Below are 19,265 nucleotides of genomic sequence, written 5' to 3'. Positions count from 1 at the left end.
GTATTAACAAACTAAGCAAATACTGAAACTGAAATGCAGGTAATTGCGAGACAAAATTAACTGAGTTTAATTACTGTAACCTCTGAACCATCCTAAAAACCCAGCCAGAATCTCAATAGCCTATTTGTGTGATAAATAGCTTTTGTGTGAGTGACACACCCCTAACTAACCTGTAATGTACAAGAACAGATTTCTACCGCTTAAAGGTCACATACTGCAGATGAAGTGGAAAATAGTTTAAAGTCCCCTTCTAAGGGAGATTAAGTAGCATCCTTCTGGACAAAGCTGTTTAAAAGCACACTTGTAAGAGAGTATATGCGTGTATATGTATATAGCAGACATATTTCCATGTTCATAGAATCATAAAAGATTAGGGTTGGAAGAGACATCAGGAGGTCATCTAGTCCAACCCCCTGCTCAAAGCATGACCAACCCCAACTAAAGCATGTTATACATATGTAAAGTAAAAATATATGAAGCTATTACCTGCATTTTTATATTATAAATGGAGGAAGACATTACTCTATGCCAGTCAGGTCTGAAAGTACATGTAGTATGTTCCATCACTGCCTTCCCAATGATTCTCACTCACCATGGTTACAGCTCAGTCGGACATGATTTCACTTAATTCTCTCTGCTATCTATTTACGTAACTAGGTTTTAAAGTAGGCTTTATACTGCACTCAGTGCCGTATTATCTAAGTGCCTTACACATTTTAATACAAACACCTAGGAGCTCATGAATACCATGAGTATTCACATTTCCTTTCTTAGCAAGTGTTGCTCATGTAGGGAAAATGTTAAGTGGCTTTTACTGATTCACTTATGTAATTAACTCCACCCAGATAGAAGGAAGATGGGAGTAGACCTCAGACAAAAAGAACTCAGGCTGGGACAGATGGTTCCTGGCGGAAGACTCACTAGGAATAAACTAGCCTCTAAGAGAAGTTTCAGAGTGGGGTTTCATGTAGTATCATTTTGAAATAACCTTATTGTTAAGAAACTAGCCCTGGGCATTAGAGCTGTTCCTGGGTAAAAGGATAAGTGGGCTGTGGTACTAGGTCCCAGTGATCCCTGGATGCTGGTATTTCACCTTAGAGCAGCCTTCCCTGCCAAGCAGCTCCCTGCCAGGCCCAGGACTTTGGACAATAAAGGTGGCATACAGTCACCTTTCCTTTACCCCCTTCGAGTTCAGTTTATGCTGGTTTTGCCTTGTGTGATTGCATTGGGTACTCATGCCTTGCTTGATAGGCCTTACTGTAGTTTTGTGATAAGGTAATTTGCAATTTTTCAAGTGCTCATCCATATGGGCATCTTGATGAAAGAGGTAATTGCTTATAATTAGTTGCAGAAAGAGATGAGCCCATTCCCTTAGGAGAAGCTTTGGCCTGACTGTTGCACTGAAAGAAGTTGCAATCCTACGCGTTGGCCTGGGCTTTTGGCCTGGCACTTGCACTATGAGGTAATCATGATCACAGGGTTCCCCATACACTAACCTTAAATCTATGTTTATTTCAATAAAAGTTGCAACCAGTGGCTTTAAACCTAAAATAGTTGTCAAGGTTATAATTGGTGCAATTAAAAATAAAAATTCGGCAGACACCCATTTCTCTTTCATTCTCACTCATTTCCCCTCCGCCTTTCTTTTTATTTGCTTGTTCTCTCTAAAAGAAATTCTCAGAGAAGCACACAGTCAGTTGAATCAAAATAAGGCTAGAGTTGTTCTCTGTTGGAAAATAAAGCATGATAATGTATTTCAGATTTGCCAGGAATTACCAAGAAAGGATCTTTGTGAACTATACTACATGAAAGCACAATGCAATAATCACTCATTCTGATATTTACCTTGTGTGGGAAAACATCTTGGGCAAAGATAATGGGCCTGATTTTAATTAAAATATTCCTTTCTATTCTGTAAGAGATATTCTTTCAAAGAACGCAACATGATTTTTTATGGTAGTGGTGGTAAAGGAAAACTAATTGAGCTGTACTGGGTTGTCCCCATTATGATGTTCAGACTGAAATGACTGTACATAGACATTATTCACAGGAATGTTATCAGAAATCAAAAGCTGACCTCATGTTTTGGCCAATAAATAATAGAAATATTATTATACCTCTGAACTGTTTCCAAATGGTCTATGTCTAGACAGAAATCAAGAGAATTTTGCATTTCTCTCTCTATGAATATGGGAAGACAGAAATGATAAGTTATAAAAACTCTTCAGATAGTTACTTTTGTACAAAGCTGTCTAAAACATATTAATCTTTGTGCTAAAAGTAAAAGCAGTAACAATCATTTGCTCATTTATAACTGTGTATGTTCCTAAAATGTTTGTCAAATATAGAGACTAATACAACGACATTAACCATTACCAAAAAAAATAATGTAAGTGGTAAACTCATATTTAACTGAGGGTACTTCAAGACCGAGAGTAGTCTAATGCAGTGGTTTTCCAACTTTTTTCCTGGGGACCCAATTGAAGAAAATTGTTGATGACTGCAACCCAACAGAGCTGGGGATGAGGGGTTTGGGGTGTGGGAGGGGCTCAGGGCTTGGGCAAGGGGTTGGGGTGTGGAAGGGAGTCAGGGCTCTGGGCTGGGGGTGCAGGCTCTGGGGTGGGGCCGGGGATGAGAGATCTGGGGTGCAGGAGGGGCTCCGGGTTTGTAGGGGGCTCAGGGCTGGGGCAGGGAGTTGGGTTGCAGGAGGGGGTCAGGGATCTGGTCTGGGGTGCAGACTCTGGGGTGGGGCCAGGGATGAGGGGTTTGGGGTGAAAGAAGGGGTTCCGGGTTTGGGGGGGCTCAGGGCTGGGGCAGGGGATTGGGGCATAGGGTTGGGGCGTGGACTTACTTCCGGCGACTCCTGGTTAGCAGCGCAGCCGGGGTGCAGAGACAGGCTTCCCACCTGTCCTGGCACCTCAGACTGCGCTGCACCTGAAGCGGCCAGCAGCAGGTCTGGCTCCTAGCTGGAGGCGCGCAAGCGGCTCTGCGCCGCTCTCACCAGCAGTCACCTCTCCCCCTCCAGCTCCCAGTGGCCGGTTCCCAGCCAAAGAGAGTACAGAGCCGGTGCTCGGGGCAGGGGCAGTGTGCAGAGCCCCGTGGCCCCCCTGCCTAGAAGCCAGACTCACTGCTGGCCACTTCCAGGGCGCAGCGCAGTGTCGAAACAGGTAGGCACTAGCCTGCCTTAGCTGGGCAGCACCGCCGACGGGACTTTTAACATCCCGGTTGGCGTGCTGACCAGAGCGACCCAGTGCCTTACATGCCGCGACCCGAACTTTGAAAAACACTGGTCTAATGTGAATAAACAGCCACTTAAATAATCTTGATAATGTGTGTGTGTCTCTCTCTCTCTCAATTTTATATACATAAATGTTAGTAGATCTGCTTCGTTTATTGGATATGGGCAATTTTCAAGTATTACACTGTAGGCTAGCTCATGAAGCACCTTTCTTATCATCATAATCCTATGGGGAGGACTTTGAGCAGGAGCCTGTCACGATTTATTAGCTAGTTATTAAAATGAAAGTTTATTTTCAGCAATTAACTTAATGGGGGGGGGGAGGAGCATCAATGCAAATGCTTAAAGAAAGGTGCAAACTTACATCACTGAGAATGTTGAAAGCTTCATTTAAAGCTATATCCAGCATTCCAATTCCTTTTGCAAAAAGTTTGTTGAGGTGTTCCCTGAAGTGCTGAAACATGAAAAAAACAGGTTGTAAAAGCAATATTCTAACAAATTCAATATACATGTTAATATATTTTATAGAAGTCATTGACTGATGATGTATGGATATTTTAATATACCTATATAACATTAATGATAAAATAAAGATTAAAGTAAATCTGGGATAAATGGAAAAATTTTGTTACTTACTTATTCAATTATTTTTCTCATACATATCCAAATCACAATCCTGAATCACTGGACAGCCAGCTGTCAACACTGAGACAGTTCTCAACGATTTATAACACCCAATTCCCAGCCTTTTTTTTTTATTAATGGAGATATCCCATCTCCTAGAACTGGAAGGGACCTTGAAAGGTCATCGAGTCCAGCCCCCTGCCTTCACTAGCAGGACCAAGTACTGATTTTGCCCCAGATCCCCAAATGGCGCCCTCAAGGATTGAACTCACAACCCTGGGTTTAGCAGGCCAATGCTCAAACCACTGAGCTATCCCTCCCTGTTTAGGCAGAGGGAGTTTCAACATATTCCCAGTAGATGTTCCAACAAAAATAATGAAAGCAAGAAAAAAAATCCACATCTAATAGGATCCGTCTATCCTCAATAAGAACAAATATTAGCAATAACTTTAGGAAGGGAGTAAAGGGTATGGTGGATTGGATATATATGAGGAGGCGGATAGACATGTTTTGTTATTTGATATTCTCAGTTCTGTTAGTCAAATGCAAACAGGAGTGTTATGACACAAGAGAAATTAGAAGTCCAAGATTAATGCACAAGTTAGAAAGGACAGTTACTTGTTCCGTAACTGGCGTTCTTCGAGATGTGTTGCTCCTGTCTATTCCACAGTAGGTGTGCGTGCTCGCCACGTGCACCGGTGCCGGAAGTTTTTCCCTTAGCAGTACCCGTAGTGGGGGAGCACCACTGCGACACCTGGAGTAGCGCCTCTATATTGCGCTATAAGGGGAGCTGCGCACTCCCCCCACCCTCAGTTCCTTCTTGCCAGACAACTCCAACAGAGGGGAAGGAGGGCGGGGTGTGGAATAGACAGGAGCAACACATCTCGAAGAACGCCAGTTACGGAACAGGTAACTGTCCTTTCTTCTTTGAGTGATTGTTCCTGTGTATTCCACAGTAGGTGACTCCAAGCTAAATCTGATGGAGGTGGGTAGGAGTTTAAAGGTTATCGGGACGGAGTACCGCCCTACCAAACCCGGCGTCATCCCGTGTTTGGGAGATGATCGCATAGTGCGAGGAAAAGGTGTGGACAAATGGCAGCCCTACGTATGTCCTGGATAGGGACGTGGTCTACATAGGCGGCTGACGAGGCCTGCGCTCTCGTAGAATGCGCCTTTACGATAGGCGGCGGGGGAACCCCTGCCAAGTCGTAACACGTGCGTATGCACGAGGTGATCCAGCGGGAAAGGTGCTGGGTGGAGACTGGTTGCCCTCTCATACGCTCGGCCGATGCAATGAACAGCTGCGAGGATTTCCTCAACGGCCTGGTACGGTCCAGGTAAAAGGCAAGCGCCCTACGCACATCTAGCGTGTGTAGGCGGCGCTCCTCATTAGAGGAATGGGGCTTAGGACAGAGTACCGGTAAGAAAATGTCCTGTTCAATATGGAAGGCGGAGACCACCTTGGGGAGAAACGCAGGATGTGGGCAAAGCTGGACCGTATCCCTATGGAAGACTGTATATGGGGTTCCGAGGTCAAGGCCCTAAGCTCCGAGACCCGACGGGCTGAGGTGATAGCCACCAAGAATGCTACTTTCCAGGACAGGTGGGACCAGGAACACGTGGCCAAGGGTTCAAAGGGAGGGCCCGTGAGGCGGGATAGCACTAGGTTCAGATCCCATTGCGGGACTGGGGCCCTGGCGTATGGAAATGTATGATCTAGTCCCTTTAAAAAGGGGGAGGTGATCTCATGGGAAAACAGCGAGTGACCCTGCACCGGAGGGTGAAAGGCTGAAATGGACACTAAATGTACTCTGACGGAGGCCAGAGCTAGACCTGGGGTCCTAAGGGACAGGAGGTAATCTAGAATAAGTTGGAGGGATGCGGATGACGGGGAGGCGCCCTGCTCTCTCGCCCACCTAGAAAACCTAAAACATTTGGCAAGGTAGGTCCGTGGTGTAGATGGCTTTCTGCTCTCCAGCAGAATTCATCTGACATCCTCCGAACACCTTCCCTCCTCCTTGTTTAACCATGGAGCAACCACGCTGTCAAGTGAAGCGCGGCTAGGCTGGGATGGAGAAGGCATCCCCTCTCCTGGGAGAGGAGATCCGGGCGGAGCGGCAGCCTCCACGGGGGGGTCGCTAACAGTTGCAGGAGGGTCCCGTACCAAGGCTGGCGGGCCCAATCCGGGGCTATGAGGATGACCCTCGACCTGTCCGCCTTTACTTTCTGCAGGACCTTGCCTATCAGTGGAAACGGTGGAAAGGCATAGAACAGTTGGTCTGACCACCGTAGGAGGAATGCATCCGAGATCGCCCCCCTTTCTGCCCCTGCCCTGGAGCAGAACTGGGGGCAGAGACGATTCTGGGCGGTAGCAAAGAGATCTACCTGGGGAGCTCCCCACTCTCGGAAGAGCTGCCGGGCGACCTCCCAGTGGAGTGACCACTCGTATTGGTGGGAGAAAACCCTGCTGAGGTGATCGGCTCGCATATTGCGCATGCCGGGTAGGTGAAAAGCCCTCAGAGAGATGTCGTGGGCTATACAAAATTCCCATAGGTCCAGGGCTTCCTGGCACAAGCCGAGGAGTGCGTGCCCCTTTGCCTGTTGATGTAATACATCGCGGTCATATTGTCCGTGAGGACTCTGACCATCTTTCCCCGAAGGTGCAGGCTGAACGCTATGCACGCCAGGCGCACCGCCCTGAGTTCCCTGACGTTTATGTGGAGGGACAATTCTGAGGTCGACCATCTGCCCTGGGTTTGGAAGCTCTCCACATGGGCTAACCACCCCAGGTCCGAGGCGTCCGAAACTAGATCTAGTGAGGGAGGGGTCTCTCGGAAGGGGATCCCTTGTAACATGTTGTCCGGGAGGGACCACCATTGCAGGTCGGCCACTACATTGGGAGGTACCGTGACAACCTTGTCCAGGCCGTCCCTGGCCTGGGAATATTAGGAGGCTAGCCAGAGTTGGAGGGGCCTCATTCTGAGCCTGGCATGTCACACCACTGAGGTGCAGGCTGCCATGTGGCCCAGGAGTTGAAGGCACACCCTTGCTGTTGTCACGGGGAAGGATGTGACCGAGGCTATGAGACTTTTGAGCATCTTGAACCTGTCCCTAGGAAGAGAGGCCGTGGCCACCACCAAGTCCAACTGCGCTCCTATGAAGTGTATCGCTGAACCGGCACTAACGTGGACTTGTCTTCGTTTACCACTAGGCCTAGACTCTCGCAAGTGGCCAGCAGGAATTTCATCTGGGCTTGCACCTGGGACCGAGACTTACCTTTGAGCAGCCAGTCACCCAGGTAGGGGGAAATTTGCAGCCCGTTCCTCCTGAGGTAGGCTGCCACTACCGCCATGCATTTGGTAAAAACCCCGGGGACCATGGAGAGGCCAAAGGGAAGGACCGTAAACTGGTAGTGGTCCCGCCCTACCAGGAAGCAGAGGAAGCGCCTGTGACCCTCGAAAATATGGACATGGAAATAGGCATCCTGGAGGTCCACGGCTGCGACCCAATCCCCCAGGTCTAGGGATGGAATAATAGAGGCCAGGGAAACCATGCGGAACTTGTAACGAACCATAAACTGATTGAGGCTCCGCAGGTCGAGGATGGGCCTGAGCCTGCCTTTTGCCTTTGGAATCAGGAAATACCGGGAGTAGAAACCCCTGCCCTGGAATTCCCGAGGCACCTTCTCCACTGCGCCCAGGGTGAGGAGGCGCATCACCTCCTGGTCTAGAAGGAGGTGATGCTCCGGGTGCCCGGGGATTTCCGGGGGCGAGGGGTGGTGGAGGGGGGGGCGAAGTGAACTGCAACATGTAGCCCCTGGAAATGATGCTGAGGACCCACTGGTCCAACGTTATATGGGACCATTGCACTCGGAAGGCAGATAAATGGTTGCAGAACACAAACTTTATTAACTGGGGGGCTCCCCTGGCAACAGGCCTGGTGGCCCCCTGCAAAGAGTCAAAAGCACCTCTTTCCCTGCCTTTTGCCCTTGGAGGGCCCAGGTCGCAGGGCTGAGCGGGACTGGCGCTGGGACCTACGTCTCTGCTCCCTCACCCTCTTAGGTGGAGGCTCATATCTGCCCCTACTTGGAGGAACCGAGGTCTGTGGCCTGGGTTTGTCCTTAGCCGGTGGGACATATAGGCCCAGAGTTTGCAGGGTGGTGCGGTAGTCCTTCATCCCGTGTAGACAGGTGTCTGTCTGATCCGCAAACAGGGCCTTCCCGTCGAAAGGCAAGTCCTACATGAGGGACTGGGACTCCACGGACAGCCCTGACAGCGAGAGCCACGATGCCCTGCGCATGGCAACAGCAGAGGCCATCAAACGGGCTGCTGTATCTGCCGCGTCCGAAGCCGCTTGGAGGGCCGCTTTCGCCACCGCCGCGCCTTCGTCGACCAAAGCTCTGAACTCCTTCTTATCCTTTTCCTGAAGAAGAGGTTCGAACTTTGGCAGGGACCCCCACAGGTTAAAATCACAGTGGCTCAGGAGGGCTTGATGATTAGCCACCCTGAGCTGGAAGCTCGCCGATGAATAAACCTTCCTGCCGAAGGTATCCAGTCTTCTGGAGTCTTTATCTTTGGGGGTGGGCGCGGGTTGGCCATGTCTCTCTCAGTGGTTTACCGACTCCACCACCAGAGAGTTGGGTACCGGGTGAGAATACAAATATTCGTGCCGCTTTGCTGGCACAAAGTACTTTCTCTCCGCCTTTTTTGAAATAGGCGCCAAGAACGCCGGGGTTTGCCAAAGCGACATGGAGATATTGGCCACCCCTTGGTGGAGAGGTAGGACCACACGGTCCGGTGCCAAAGAGGACACGATGTTGAACAACGTGTCCCACGGCTCCTCCATCTCTTCAGCCTGGAGCTGGAGATTGGAGGCGACCCGCCTAAGGAGCTCCTGGTTAGCCTTAAAATCTTCCTGTAAGGCGGGTGGTGGCACCGCAATGGATTCCTCCGGTGCCGGTACTACTAAGGTTTGCAGTGCTGCAGCAGAGCTGGAGCACTAAGTTCCGACTACCTTCACTGGCGGCAAGAAGGAACTGAGGGTGGGGGGAGTGCGCAGCTCCCCTTATAGCGCGATATAGAGGCGCTACTCCAGGAGTTGCAGCGGTGCTCCCCCACTACGGGTACTGCTAAGGGAAAAACTTCCAGCACTGGTGCATGTGGCGAGCACGCACACCTACTGTGGAATACACAGGAGCAATCACTCGAAGAAGAAATTTGTGTTATTAATCTGATTTGTTTAAGTTGATGTCTGGATAGGATTTCAATAAAAAGCTACATTATAAAAGAAGCAGGAAAATTGTCCAGTTCTCAAGCTATTTTCAGTCCACCAAACCTGGCACAGATTGAAATTAGCAAGTAACATAGAGAATAATAGAGGGAAAGGAGAATTAGGAAAGGATGCTTATGAGTTGAAGGGGGCTTGTGCGAGCTCACAAAGGCCCCATGTTAACAGAGCCAGATTCTGGGCTCCAAGAAGGAGAATTTTAGCTTTCTTTCCATTTCATTTGTTTTAAAAGAAAGTCTCCAGAATTTAAAACATAAAAGTATATAAACCAATCACTTTCTGGAACTGCCAAAATTCTGTCCCCTTTCACGAATATTACATTCAGCAATAGTAGAACACTACAACAAGTGTATCATAATAAGGTCAGAATATGCTCCAGACATACCGGGTATTAAAAACTGTTGGCAATTTTTGAGAGACTGTAAATTACCAGACATGGAATGATCTGATTTTTATAACCAAACAACTAATTCATTCTAAAAACAATGTTTTCATATCAGGAAATTAAGTCTTCTAGGTTTATAATGGAAAGATTGACATACAAACTGACAAATACAGTGTCATGAACCATGCTGCTATAAAAAGTTGTTGTATGTAGTATCACCTAGTACAAGTCACTCTCAAACAATTCTCTATAATGCAAAAAAATTTTGTAAAATAAAAGTATATTATAGTTTATTGGAAGCCATATACTTTCTATTTTGTTAAATTCTAGTAAATTAGAGGTAAAAAATTTACATCTCAGCTCCAGGCAATTTTGAGGCATATGTTTTTGCCACAAGAATAGGCTGGTTTTCCAAAACAATTAGTGTAGTTTAATGTTCATAGTGACCTTCTAAATGTGGTTCACGCAGCTCAATATTTTGAATAGCCAAAAGGCAAAGCCTTGTTTATCTAAATAAGCAGTAACAGCATAAAACCCAGTACGGCCTAGATAGTGGAATGGAGCTTTTGCCTCCAGTACCAGATAGTTAATTTAAACTAACACCAATAAATATGTGTATAGTAATAATAATTATAATTTTAATGACATTCTTTCCTACTAGCTACATAGATATAATTAATAATTTGAACCAAGAAAATCAAGAGTTCGGGTGTGGAGGAAGACTAGAGAAGGAAGCCATGTCTTGGGAAAAACATTTACAGTACATTTGGTTTTATGGCATTTCTACAATTAGAAAAAAGAACTAGATAAAGAACTAGATTAACTAGAGCAAGAACTAAATAAATGGATATCTGATCCAGAAGGGGAACACCTACATTTCTATATGGCCAAGCAACATTTGTAATTGAACATTTTCAAAACACTACCTATATAAAGCCAAATGAAACAAAGAAATAATTATGTTTCTAAAATAAAAAGTTAAAATACCAATGACCTTTAATACATTTGTATTGCACCGAAATTTTTAAAATAATAATAAAATGATGTGAATAAAATACTCAAACATTCAATAAATGCATTGAACTTTTTTATACAAATTTTAAAATCCTTGGAAATTTAAGCTTATATTGACAGCAAGCTACATTGCCAGCTTTTCCACCACAACCTGTGTGTATTGAGTGCATTGGGATAAGTCGGAACACAAAGATAGCGGTTCCTCAATTCTGGGGCTGATTCTTTGTTCCTAGAATAATTCAGAACACTCTCCTGGGTACTCTAACCTGTCTATAGCCCTGATCCAAAGCCCAGTGTAGTCAAGATTCCAATTGGATATCACACCCAGTCTAATGTCATGAAAAGGATTACTAAAAAAAAATTTGCTTTTCGGATTGTCTTGAAAAATGGAAAAATTAAACCTAAATTAACATTTTCTGTGAATATTTTTTGATTTGGTGATAAATCCATCTTTTGTCAAAACAATTATTTTGACAAGAAAATTTCAACTAGCTGTAGCAGCCACGCCTCCTCTCTCACAGACCTGGCAGAGGTGGTGATGAGGTAGCGCACAGCTGTCATAGCTGCTTCTTATGTCCCGGACTGGTGGAATCTCCTGGAAACTGTCAATACCAACTTTCTATAGGAGGGTTAAGGTTCTTACCTTTTATCTTTTAATAAATCAACTGGATTAAAATAAGCAATTAAGTATCCCAATTGAATTTTTGCCCTTGGAAGCAAATTACTGTTCCACAAACACTAATTAAACTAACGATGAACTTCGCTATAAAAGAATGCTTCACAATAGTTTACAAAAGCTCAGACCGTTTCACAGACTATTTCATGGATACTGTGAAAACTTTTTGACAATGTATGTACACTATCACATATGAACATACAGTATAAAGAAACAGATTATTTAAAATTACCAGTAAATTGTATAATTTTTAATCTATAAATCAATTCATAGATCTATCAGATGAACAAATATTTTCTCTCCTTATAGTTAGATATAGATGTGCCGAAAAATACACTGTTGAAATATGTAAAAATATAATGTTGACATTTGTTTGCTATACAAAATGGTAAAATGTTGACAATGGATTTCATGCACTATGAATTTTAATGAATCCATGTTTTCTGCCTCCGGCCTCATAGTGAACAGATGCTAGTAGGTGATTCTGCAAAAGGACTGAATTAATTAAGGGTTGTTGTTTTTTAAAAACTATGCTTTGTATTCTCTTTCATTGGTTTTCAATCTGTTCTTTGTTGTTTGAGAATGTCAATAGCACTTCAACACTATGTTTATCCATCCACTAGAAAATTTAGTCAATAACATTTAAATGATTGTTTCTTTAATGCGCAGTGCACATCTTTACCATACTGGGTTTCATGGATACACTGCACTAACTGGAGTTATGCTAAAGGAAGTTAAAAGTCTTTTCAATGGTGGAACAAAGAATAGATTTTTCAAGCTGTTAGTCTACATCTAGTTGAGGGTAGGTTTGTTTTAAAACAATCAAGATGTATTATTGTGCCTATTGCACTTTATAAAAAGCCAGATTCCAATACCCATAATGACAATGAGTGATACTATATTCCATTAGCAGGTCCAAATGACTTCAGTGGGACTACTGATGGCATAAGGTATTGTTCAGTGAATCTGGCCCATGATGATTATTGTTTTTAAGGGGAAAAAAACAAAGCTCCAGACATTCAGTTTCTCCCTTTTCAGATTTCCAGTCATCTGTATCTATGCGCTAGACTAAAGCATATTGTAAGTCATGGTTTTGCAACTCCTTTCATTAGTAAAGGAATACTACAGGCATTACATTTTCAAAAAAGTATCTAATTTTGGATGCGAGAATGCCAGCATTTCAACTTAGCATACCTCTGTTTGGGTGTTTGTACATTATACAAACACCAATCAGTAGCCACATCAGGAAGTATATATATAACAGCAGGAGTGCTGCACATGTAAACAATACTTTGTACCTATATCATATTTTTCAACCAATTTCAGTGCATTCCAAAAAAGCAAGCCTGACAGCTCCCTGCAAGTCACATAAGTATTACACTGAACTGATTTTACAATTGAGGGTCAGTGTGTTTAAAGACACCAACTTGAAAAAACAGTATGTGACCATGCAACTAGGCTTTATTGTAATGCACGTGCACAAGGGAGCAGAATTAAGGTTGCACTGGCAACTGTAAATCTGGCATTCCCTAACTTTCAATTGCTTGACTTTGTAACCTAAATCATTTTCTTTTACCATAAAAGAAATTTACCATAAATTTTTGAATGTAATTTCCTAGTCTACAGTATAGGTGTCTATCACTTGAGCTACAGGACTAAACTACATTAGGTGTCAGCAGAAATAGGCCACTATTGTAGAGGGAAGATTGGGCCACTGGTGCCATGTGGTAGGTGCAGAGAGAAATCAGGGAGGACCAATCCAGGCTCTCTCTCTCCCTCCCCACACCAGAGGTGAGGCACTTCTGGCTCATACACTGCCCTCAGAGTGAAAAACTGGCTGCTGGGGGTATGTGCTGGATCTAAGGAGGGGAGTGATTGGGGATGGGAGGGGAGGAGACATTTGTAGACTGAAAACGCGCTCTCGCCCAAATTTCAGAGAGTTGCTGCAAATTACGAGATGTTACAGCTTCTCAAAAAAGGTTGCAAAAATCTTTTATAATATCAGCAAACACATTTTAAATTAGAAGCGTGATTGCAAGTTTATAGTCTCCCTTTAAATGACTTATTCAAAGTCAGAGAGAACCCAGAATAGAATCTTGGATTCCCTTGCATTAAAAAGGCCTTTGCACCTTCTTATTTTTACGTATGATGTTCTTTTGATAGTAAGTAGCATGAGAAACCAGTGAAAATTTCTCTCTCACCTATCTGTCCATCTACCTCAGGACTTTTTTAGTACCTATCATCATAGAATTGGAGCTCTTGCACAGTAATATGAGAGTGTTTAGACGCTGAATGGGATATCTGTGCAGATGTACAACTGTGTACACAAACATTTGTGTGTAATTATAAACCTAATTTCCATGTGCAATTACCACTATGTGCAATGTCTACTAGCAGACTCAGATACCTAATTTGCATGCATAACCTTGGTAATTCTGAATGCAAATTAGTCACACAATTATGACAATCAGGCCTTGATGTCTGATTACAAAATTATAGGTGAATAATACATACAAGGGAAGTTGTGACTTCATTACAATAAGTGGATGTGGATGCATTCAGCTGAGGATCTATCCATGTCTCAATTTAGAGCTAGTTGGAAAAAATGGAGGGTGAAAAGAGGAATTTCAGAAAAATGTAATAGTGAAATTTAGCACTGCACAGAGGAGCAGGACAAGGACCATGCATCACTCAAAGAGGACTTCAGTGGTACAGAGGTCTTGCTGAACCTCTGCACATATCTGACTCTGTTTAAAAAAAAATACTCTCAGATGTCAAAAATCTTATTTTGATGAAAAATTTCCAACCAGCAGACCCAACAATAATATATGGTTGGCAAACAAGATTTTATACAGGTCAAACCCAGGGTTATGAGTTCAATCCTTGAGGGGGCCATTTAGGGATCTGGGGCAAAAATCTGTCTCGGGATTGGTCCTGCTTTGAGCAGGGGGTTGGAGTAGATGACCTCCTGAGGTTCCTTCCAACCCTGATATTCTAGGATAACTATATTACAGGGGAATAATGCTGGGGTGCAGGAAGGTTGGGGTATAGGGTGGTTGTGGTGCACTAGCAGGGCTGGGAAGTATTACAGGGTTGGGGTGTACTGACACACCTGGAGCTGCAGGGAGTTTGGGTGCAAAGGATTTAGGTTGCATTGGCAGAGCTGGGGTGAAGGAGGCTGGGAGGCAGCATTGGGGTGTAACGGCAGAGCTATGGGTGCAGAAAGGTTGGATTGCAAGGTGGTTGGATTGCACTGGCAGAGTTGTGGGAGTGCACAGAGATTGGGGTGCACTGGAAAAGCAGAGGGAGTAGGAGGTTGGGATGCACTGGCAGGGCTAAGGCTGCAGGGTGGTTGGGGTGCTAGAAGGTTGGGGTTCACTGGCAAACCTGGGGGCATAGTGAGGATGGAATATTCTGGCAGAGCTGTGGAGTGCCCAGGAGTTGGGGTGTATGGCAGAGCTGGGGCTGCAGGGTGGATGGGGTATAGGGGACTGGAGTGCACTGGCAGAGCTGTGGAATGCAGGCAGGTTGGGTGCATTGGCAGAACGGGGGGGGGTGCCATGTCTCTTCACCTGATCCCCCAACCTCTCTTACCTCCCCTACCATTTATCCCCCTCCCATAACCTCCCTCCCCTTGCTTCAGCCTCAATCCCCCACAACCCTATTCCCCCACTCCTCCACCCCCTAGTGCCCTTCCCCTCTCAGGAAGCATCCCCCCATCTATTTCCCCCTTCCCCCAAGATTTGATTACATTCCTCCACACCCCCAAAAATGGCCACCCGTAATTCACAAATTGTAACAACCTCAAACCACTTAGTCCTAAACTTCTTTTGTCTTGGGTGGAGATTATGGTAATTTATCCAGATACATTAATTGAAGGGTGAATTCACAGAAATCAACAGGCCAGTGATTCATCCAGTCATTAGTACTTATTAGTTTAACAATACAAGGCAACTGGAGAAAACTGGTGTGGGGCTCCTGTAACTAGAGACAAATGACTCCAAATTTGCATCACTAACACTACCCAGCATCATCACCAACCACACCAAATTTCAAAGCACTTTGATTAACTGTTCAGATTTTAGAGCCTCTACAAGAATCGCGTGTAAAGCATATAAAATGGGAGGAACGGTAACCCTTTAGCCATTTTTCTGTATTGGCACATGCAGTGTAAAAATGTACATTTTCTTAAATACCATTCTCAGTTTGGGTCCCCCAAAGATTTTGTGAGTGCCATGAACTACTTTGGGTAAAATTCAACAGATTGAGACCATTGAAGTGGGTATTCACCCACGAAAGCTTATGCTCCAATACATCTGTTAGTCTATAAGGTGCCACAGGACTCTTTGTTGCTTTTTACAGCTCATTGATAGTTTCATCTTGAGCACTGGGCAAAATACCAGACACACAAACACATCTAGAAACTCTATTTTAAAACGGTTGTTTTTTTCTGGGCTTATAAAAAACATTTTGTTAAAAAATTCCAATCAGCTCTCACTATCAGTCATATGTTTGATTCCCTTTATTTGTGGTTACATGCAACAGGGAAGAACAGGACCCTTTTTATTCTATCATTTCCTATGGGCTAGACTGTGATACCTTTATTTACATTGATTTCAATGGGACTACACAAAAAGTAAGTTACTACTCAGCATGAGTAAGGGTAACCAAACCTTAAAGGTTTTTTGTGCTGGTTCACAAGACCATTGTTTCACATCAGAACATACGAATCGGTGGACACTGCCCTGCCCACTGAGTCCACAGGTGAAAATAGTGGATCACAGCTGAGTTTTGCAGTGGAGCTTGTGCAACTACACTAGCTGGCATTTTGCTCCCTAGGGGGCTCGGTTGTGTCACCTGAAGAACAATCTTGTTAGTGGGACCAACTTGGGTCTCCTGGTCAGGGTTAAGAGAGACTGCAGCTTGCTTTTGCAGCTCTCCCCGTGCTCTCAGCTGATATGACCCCAAATGTTCCTAAGATATATTTGGCAGAGAGCTGCCAGATCAGCTGGGATGACTGCACCAGGAAAAAAGCCAACAGCAAAATAGCCAAGACCAGGGCCGGCTCTAGGTTTTTTGCCGCCCCAAGCAAAAAAAATTTTGGCTGCCCCCCATCCCAGCCCTGGGCTCCTCGTCGCACCCCCCTGCCGCCCCAGCCCTGGGCTCCCCCTACACCCCCACCATTGCCACACACACACACCTCCTGCCGCCCCAGCCCTGGGCTCTCCCTCCTCCCCCCCCCCCCCCCCCCCCCGCCCTGCACCCTCCTTCTGCCGCAGCCCTGGGTCACTGGTAACTCACTCCCAGGGCGGGTCATTCAGCAGGAATTTTGGGTGTGCACAGAACACAGACAGGATTGGTTCCCATATGGTTACAGAACTGCAGTAAAGTGGAACAATTTTCAGCTTGTGTGATTGGAGGATATCTGGATGCATATTATAAAACTGTCCTACATAAATGAGGAAAAGTTGAGGTTCCTTTATTATTCTTTTGTTCCACTCTTTCTTTCTATGGGGAATTTGCCAATGCGATATCACTGTCTTCCTTTTAAACAAACAAACAAACAAACAAACAAGGCAATGGCTGTTGAAAATAGCAATTCCAGTCCTAATAACCACTGGGAAGCATTTCTTGCTCAATTTTATCCTACTTTTTCTACAGCAAGTTACAGTGGATCAGTATATTTGATTTGGGAGAAATGAAGTAACAGCCGCCCAAACTGAGCTTGAGCACTCCTGAATTTTGAGGTGTTCAAATCTGGAAGGCAGGTGCTGGGGGGGGCTGTGGCTCCACAGGGGAGCACAGCAGCATGTATGCAGCAGCGTGTCTGGTGCTGCGCGAAGCCAGACACGCTGGTCTGAGTGGCATGGTAAGGGGGCTGGGGGGTTGGAGAAGGGGTAGGGGGTTCCGGGGGGGCAGTCAAGGGACAGGGAGAAGGGGGGGTTAGATGGGTCAGGGGTTCGGGGGGGGCAGTCAGGGGACAGGCAGCAGTTGGATAGGCATGGGAGTCCCAGGGGTTTGTCAGGGGACAGGTAGGGGGTGGGGTCCTAGGGGGGAAGTTGGGGGGGGTCTCAGGAGGGGGCAGTTGGGGACAAGGAGAAGGGAGGCTTAGATAGGGGGTGGGTTCCCGGGAGGGGGCAATCAGGGGACAAGGACCAGTGGGGCTTAGATAGGGGGTGGGGTCCTGCGGGGCAGTTGGGGCAGGGGTCCCGGGAGGGGGTGATCAGGGGACAGGGAGCAGGGGGGTTGGATGGGTTGGGGTTTTTGTGGGGGGCAGTCAGAGGGAGTGGATGGGGGCAGGGTGGGGCTACCCTCCCTCCCCGTGGAGTGTCCTATTTTTTGAATGTTAAAATATGGTATCCCTACTCACAGTGCAGCTCTCCATTCAAAGCAGGCTGCAGCATGACGTCTCAGCTTCCTCACTCCCTCCCCCTCTTTCCTGTTGGTAGTGGCCAAGGGAATGCTGGGAAATGTAGTTCTTTCCCTGCTCCAGGGCTGGCTCTATAGGCAGGGAGCTAACCAAGGAACTACAGCTCCCAGGGCTCCCTGTTGGTTCTCAGCTCCCATGCTGGATCCCTGCCGCCCCTGCAAATGGGCTGCCCCAAGCATGTGCTTGCTTTGCTGGTGCCTAGAGCCGCCCCTGGCCAAGACCAGCCTATATGTAGTGGAATCATGAGGTTCATTAATTTGTCACAGGGAGGGCCACACACATATTTTTTATGATACAATAGCATTCACTCCTCTGATGCAGATTTGGACATTTTCCTACTGACACTTGGACTTGGTCAGAGCAGTTACTTGTTATATGGTAGAGTGATGGACATCATCCTATCTAATCACTTGTGTTCCCAGGGGGCAGGTGACATTTGCAGTAGTGCTGCTCTCGGAGGGAGGCTACAATTTATCCATAACCCCAACACTGGACTATGAGTAACCAAGTATCATGAGGACAAGGGGAATGAGGACTTGCAGCTGCACCCTGTTTAGTCTCTGGGCAGCCTATGAGCACATCTGAGCCACAGCAGGGCTTCTTGATTGACCACTCTGCCTGACTGGCCGAGGAAGTCAGCAAGCCTGCTCTGAAGCCCAACAGCAACCACTGATCTCTGACTGTTCCATGTTTATGCCTACAGCTGTGACTGCTCTTGTGCCAGCCTTGTTTTCAACCTCACTCCAGTCCTGTTCCCCTACTGGCTTCCTGACTGCGGCTCTGACCCCTTGGCTCTGGTTACTGGCTTCCACTCCAAAAACTAGGCTTGACCGCCCACAGCCCAGTTTGTGGCACCAGAACGAAGATATACAGAAAAGGAGATGAGGTTTAAATATGTCCAGATATAAGGCATTGCTTGTTACTCCAAATTATTTGCATGAGGAAGGAGTAGGCTGAAAGAAACTGAACCTCAGTAGTTTGGGGCTAGCTGGGGTCTAGTTGTGGCTACTGAATGAAATAAAGGTGACCACAGTGGGATATTTTTATTTATTTATTGTACTGCTGCTTTGTGCACATTGCAATCTTCCTTAATTACATAAAATTTTAAAAAGTTACAGGCATTTGCTTAAACAAAATTATATATGTAGAGTTTTTGTTTCCCAGCCTCTCAGTGGCAATGCCAAACAACTTAGTTGCTGCATTAATTTTCTGTTTGTTTAATTTCAGGTAATTAAACCAAGAAAATAAAAGCTCATTGAAAGCAGTCGCACACTAAGCCCTGTCTATCTCTGTCATTTTAATTTACACAAGGGTAGCTCTCTATTTAGTTTTATTTACTATGCCTATCTGTGCATCTATCAGATGCTCTATAAATTTCATATCATCTGGAAACATTTATAGGGAAATGTCCTCAATCCATATATAGTGCCTATAAAGGAAGAATGTATATTGTGATATTGTAACTTTAAATCTGGAGTTACATTAAATCAGATTGTCATCTCATTCCTATGGGGTAGGTAAATTGCAATATGGAATTTCTCAAAGAAGAAAAAACCTCTTGGCCCAAGAAAACTGGTATTAAAATATGCAATCCCACATGTTTGTAATTTTG

The 19,265-nt window shown here is 45.5% G+C and overlaps 1 protein-coding gene across 1 annotated transcript in view; it reads right to left on the bottom strand.

Annotated features, from left to right (window-relative positions):
- Positions 1 to 19,265, bottom strand: part of CACNA2D3 (calcium voltage-gated channel auxiliary subunit alpha2delta 3) — a 729,039-nt gene that overhangs the window by 337,737 nt on the left and 372,037 nt on the right. The window contains exon 10 of the mRNA XM_065407986.1: positions 3,603 to 3,692. Coding sequence (XP_065264058.1) covers positions 3,603 to 3,692 — 90 coding nt within the window. The remainder of the gene's footprint in view (positions 1 to 3,602; positions 3,693 to 19,265) is intronic.

The sequence above is a fragment of the Emys orbicularis genome, chromosome 7 (assembly GCF_028017835.1).
Source record: "Emys orbicularis isolate rEmyOrb1 chromosome 7, rEmyOrb1.hap1, whole genome shotgun sequence".
Classification (NCBI taxonomy): Eukaryota; Metazoa; Chordata; order Testudines; family Emydidae; genus Emys; species Emys orbicularis.
The sequence above is the reverse complement of the archived record's forward strand: the minus strand, read 5'-3'. Positions and strand labels throughout refer to the sequence as shown.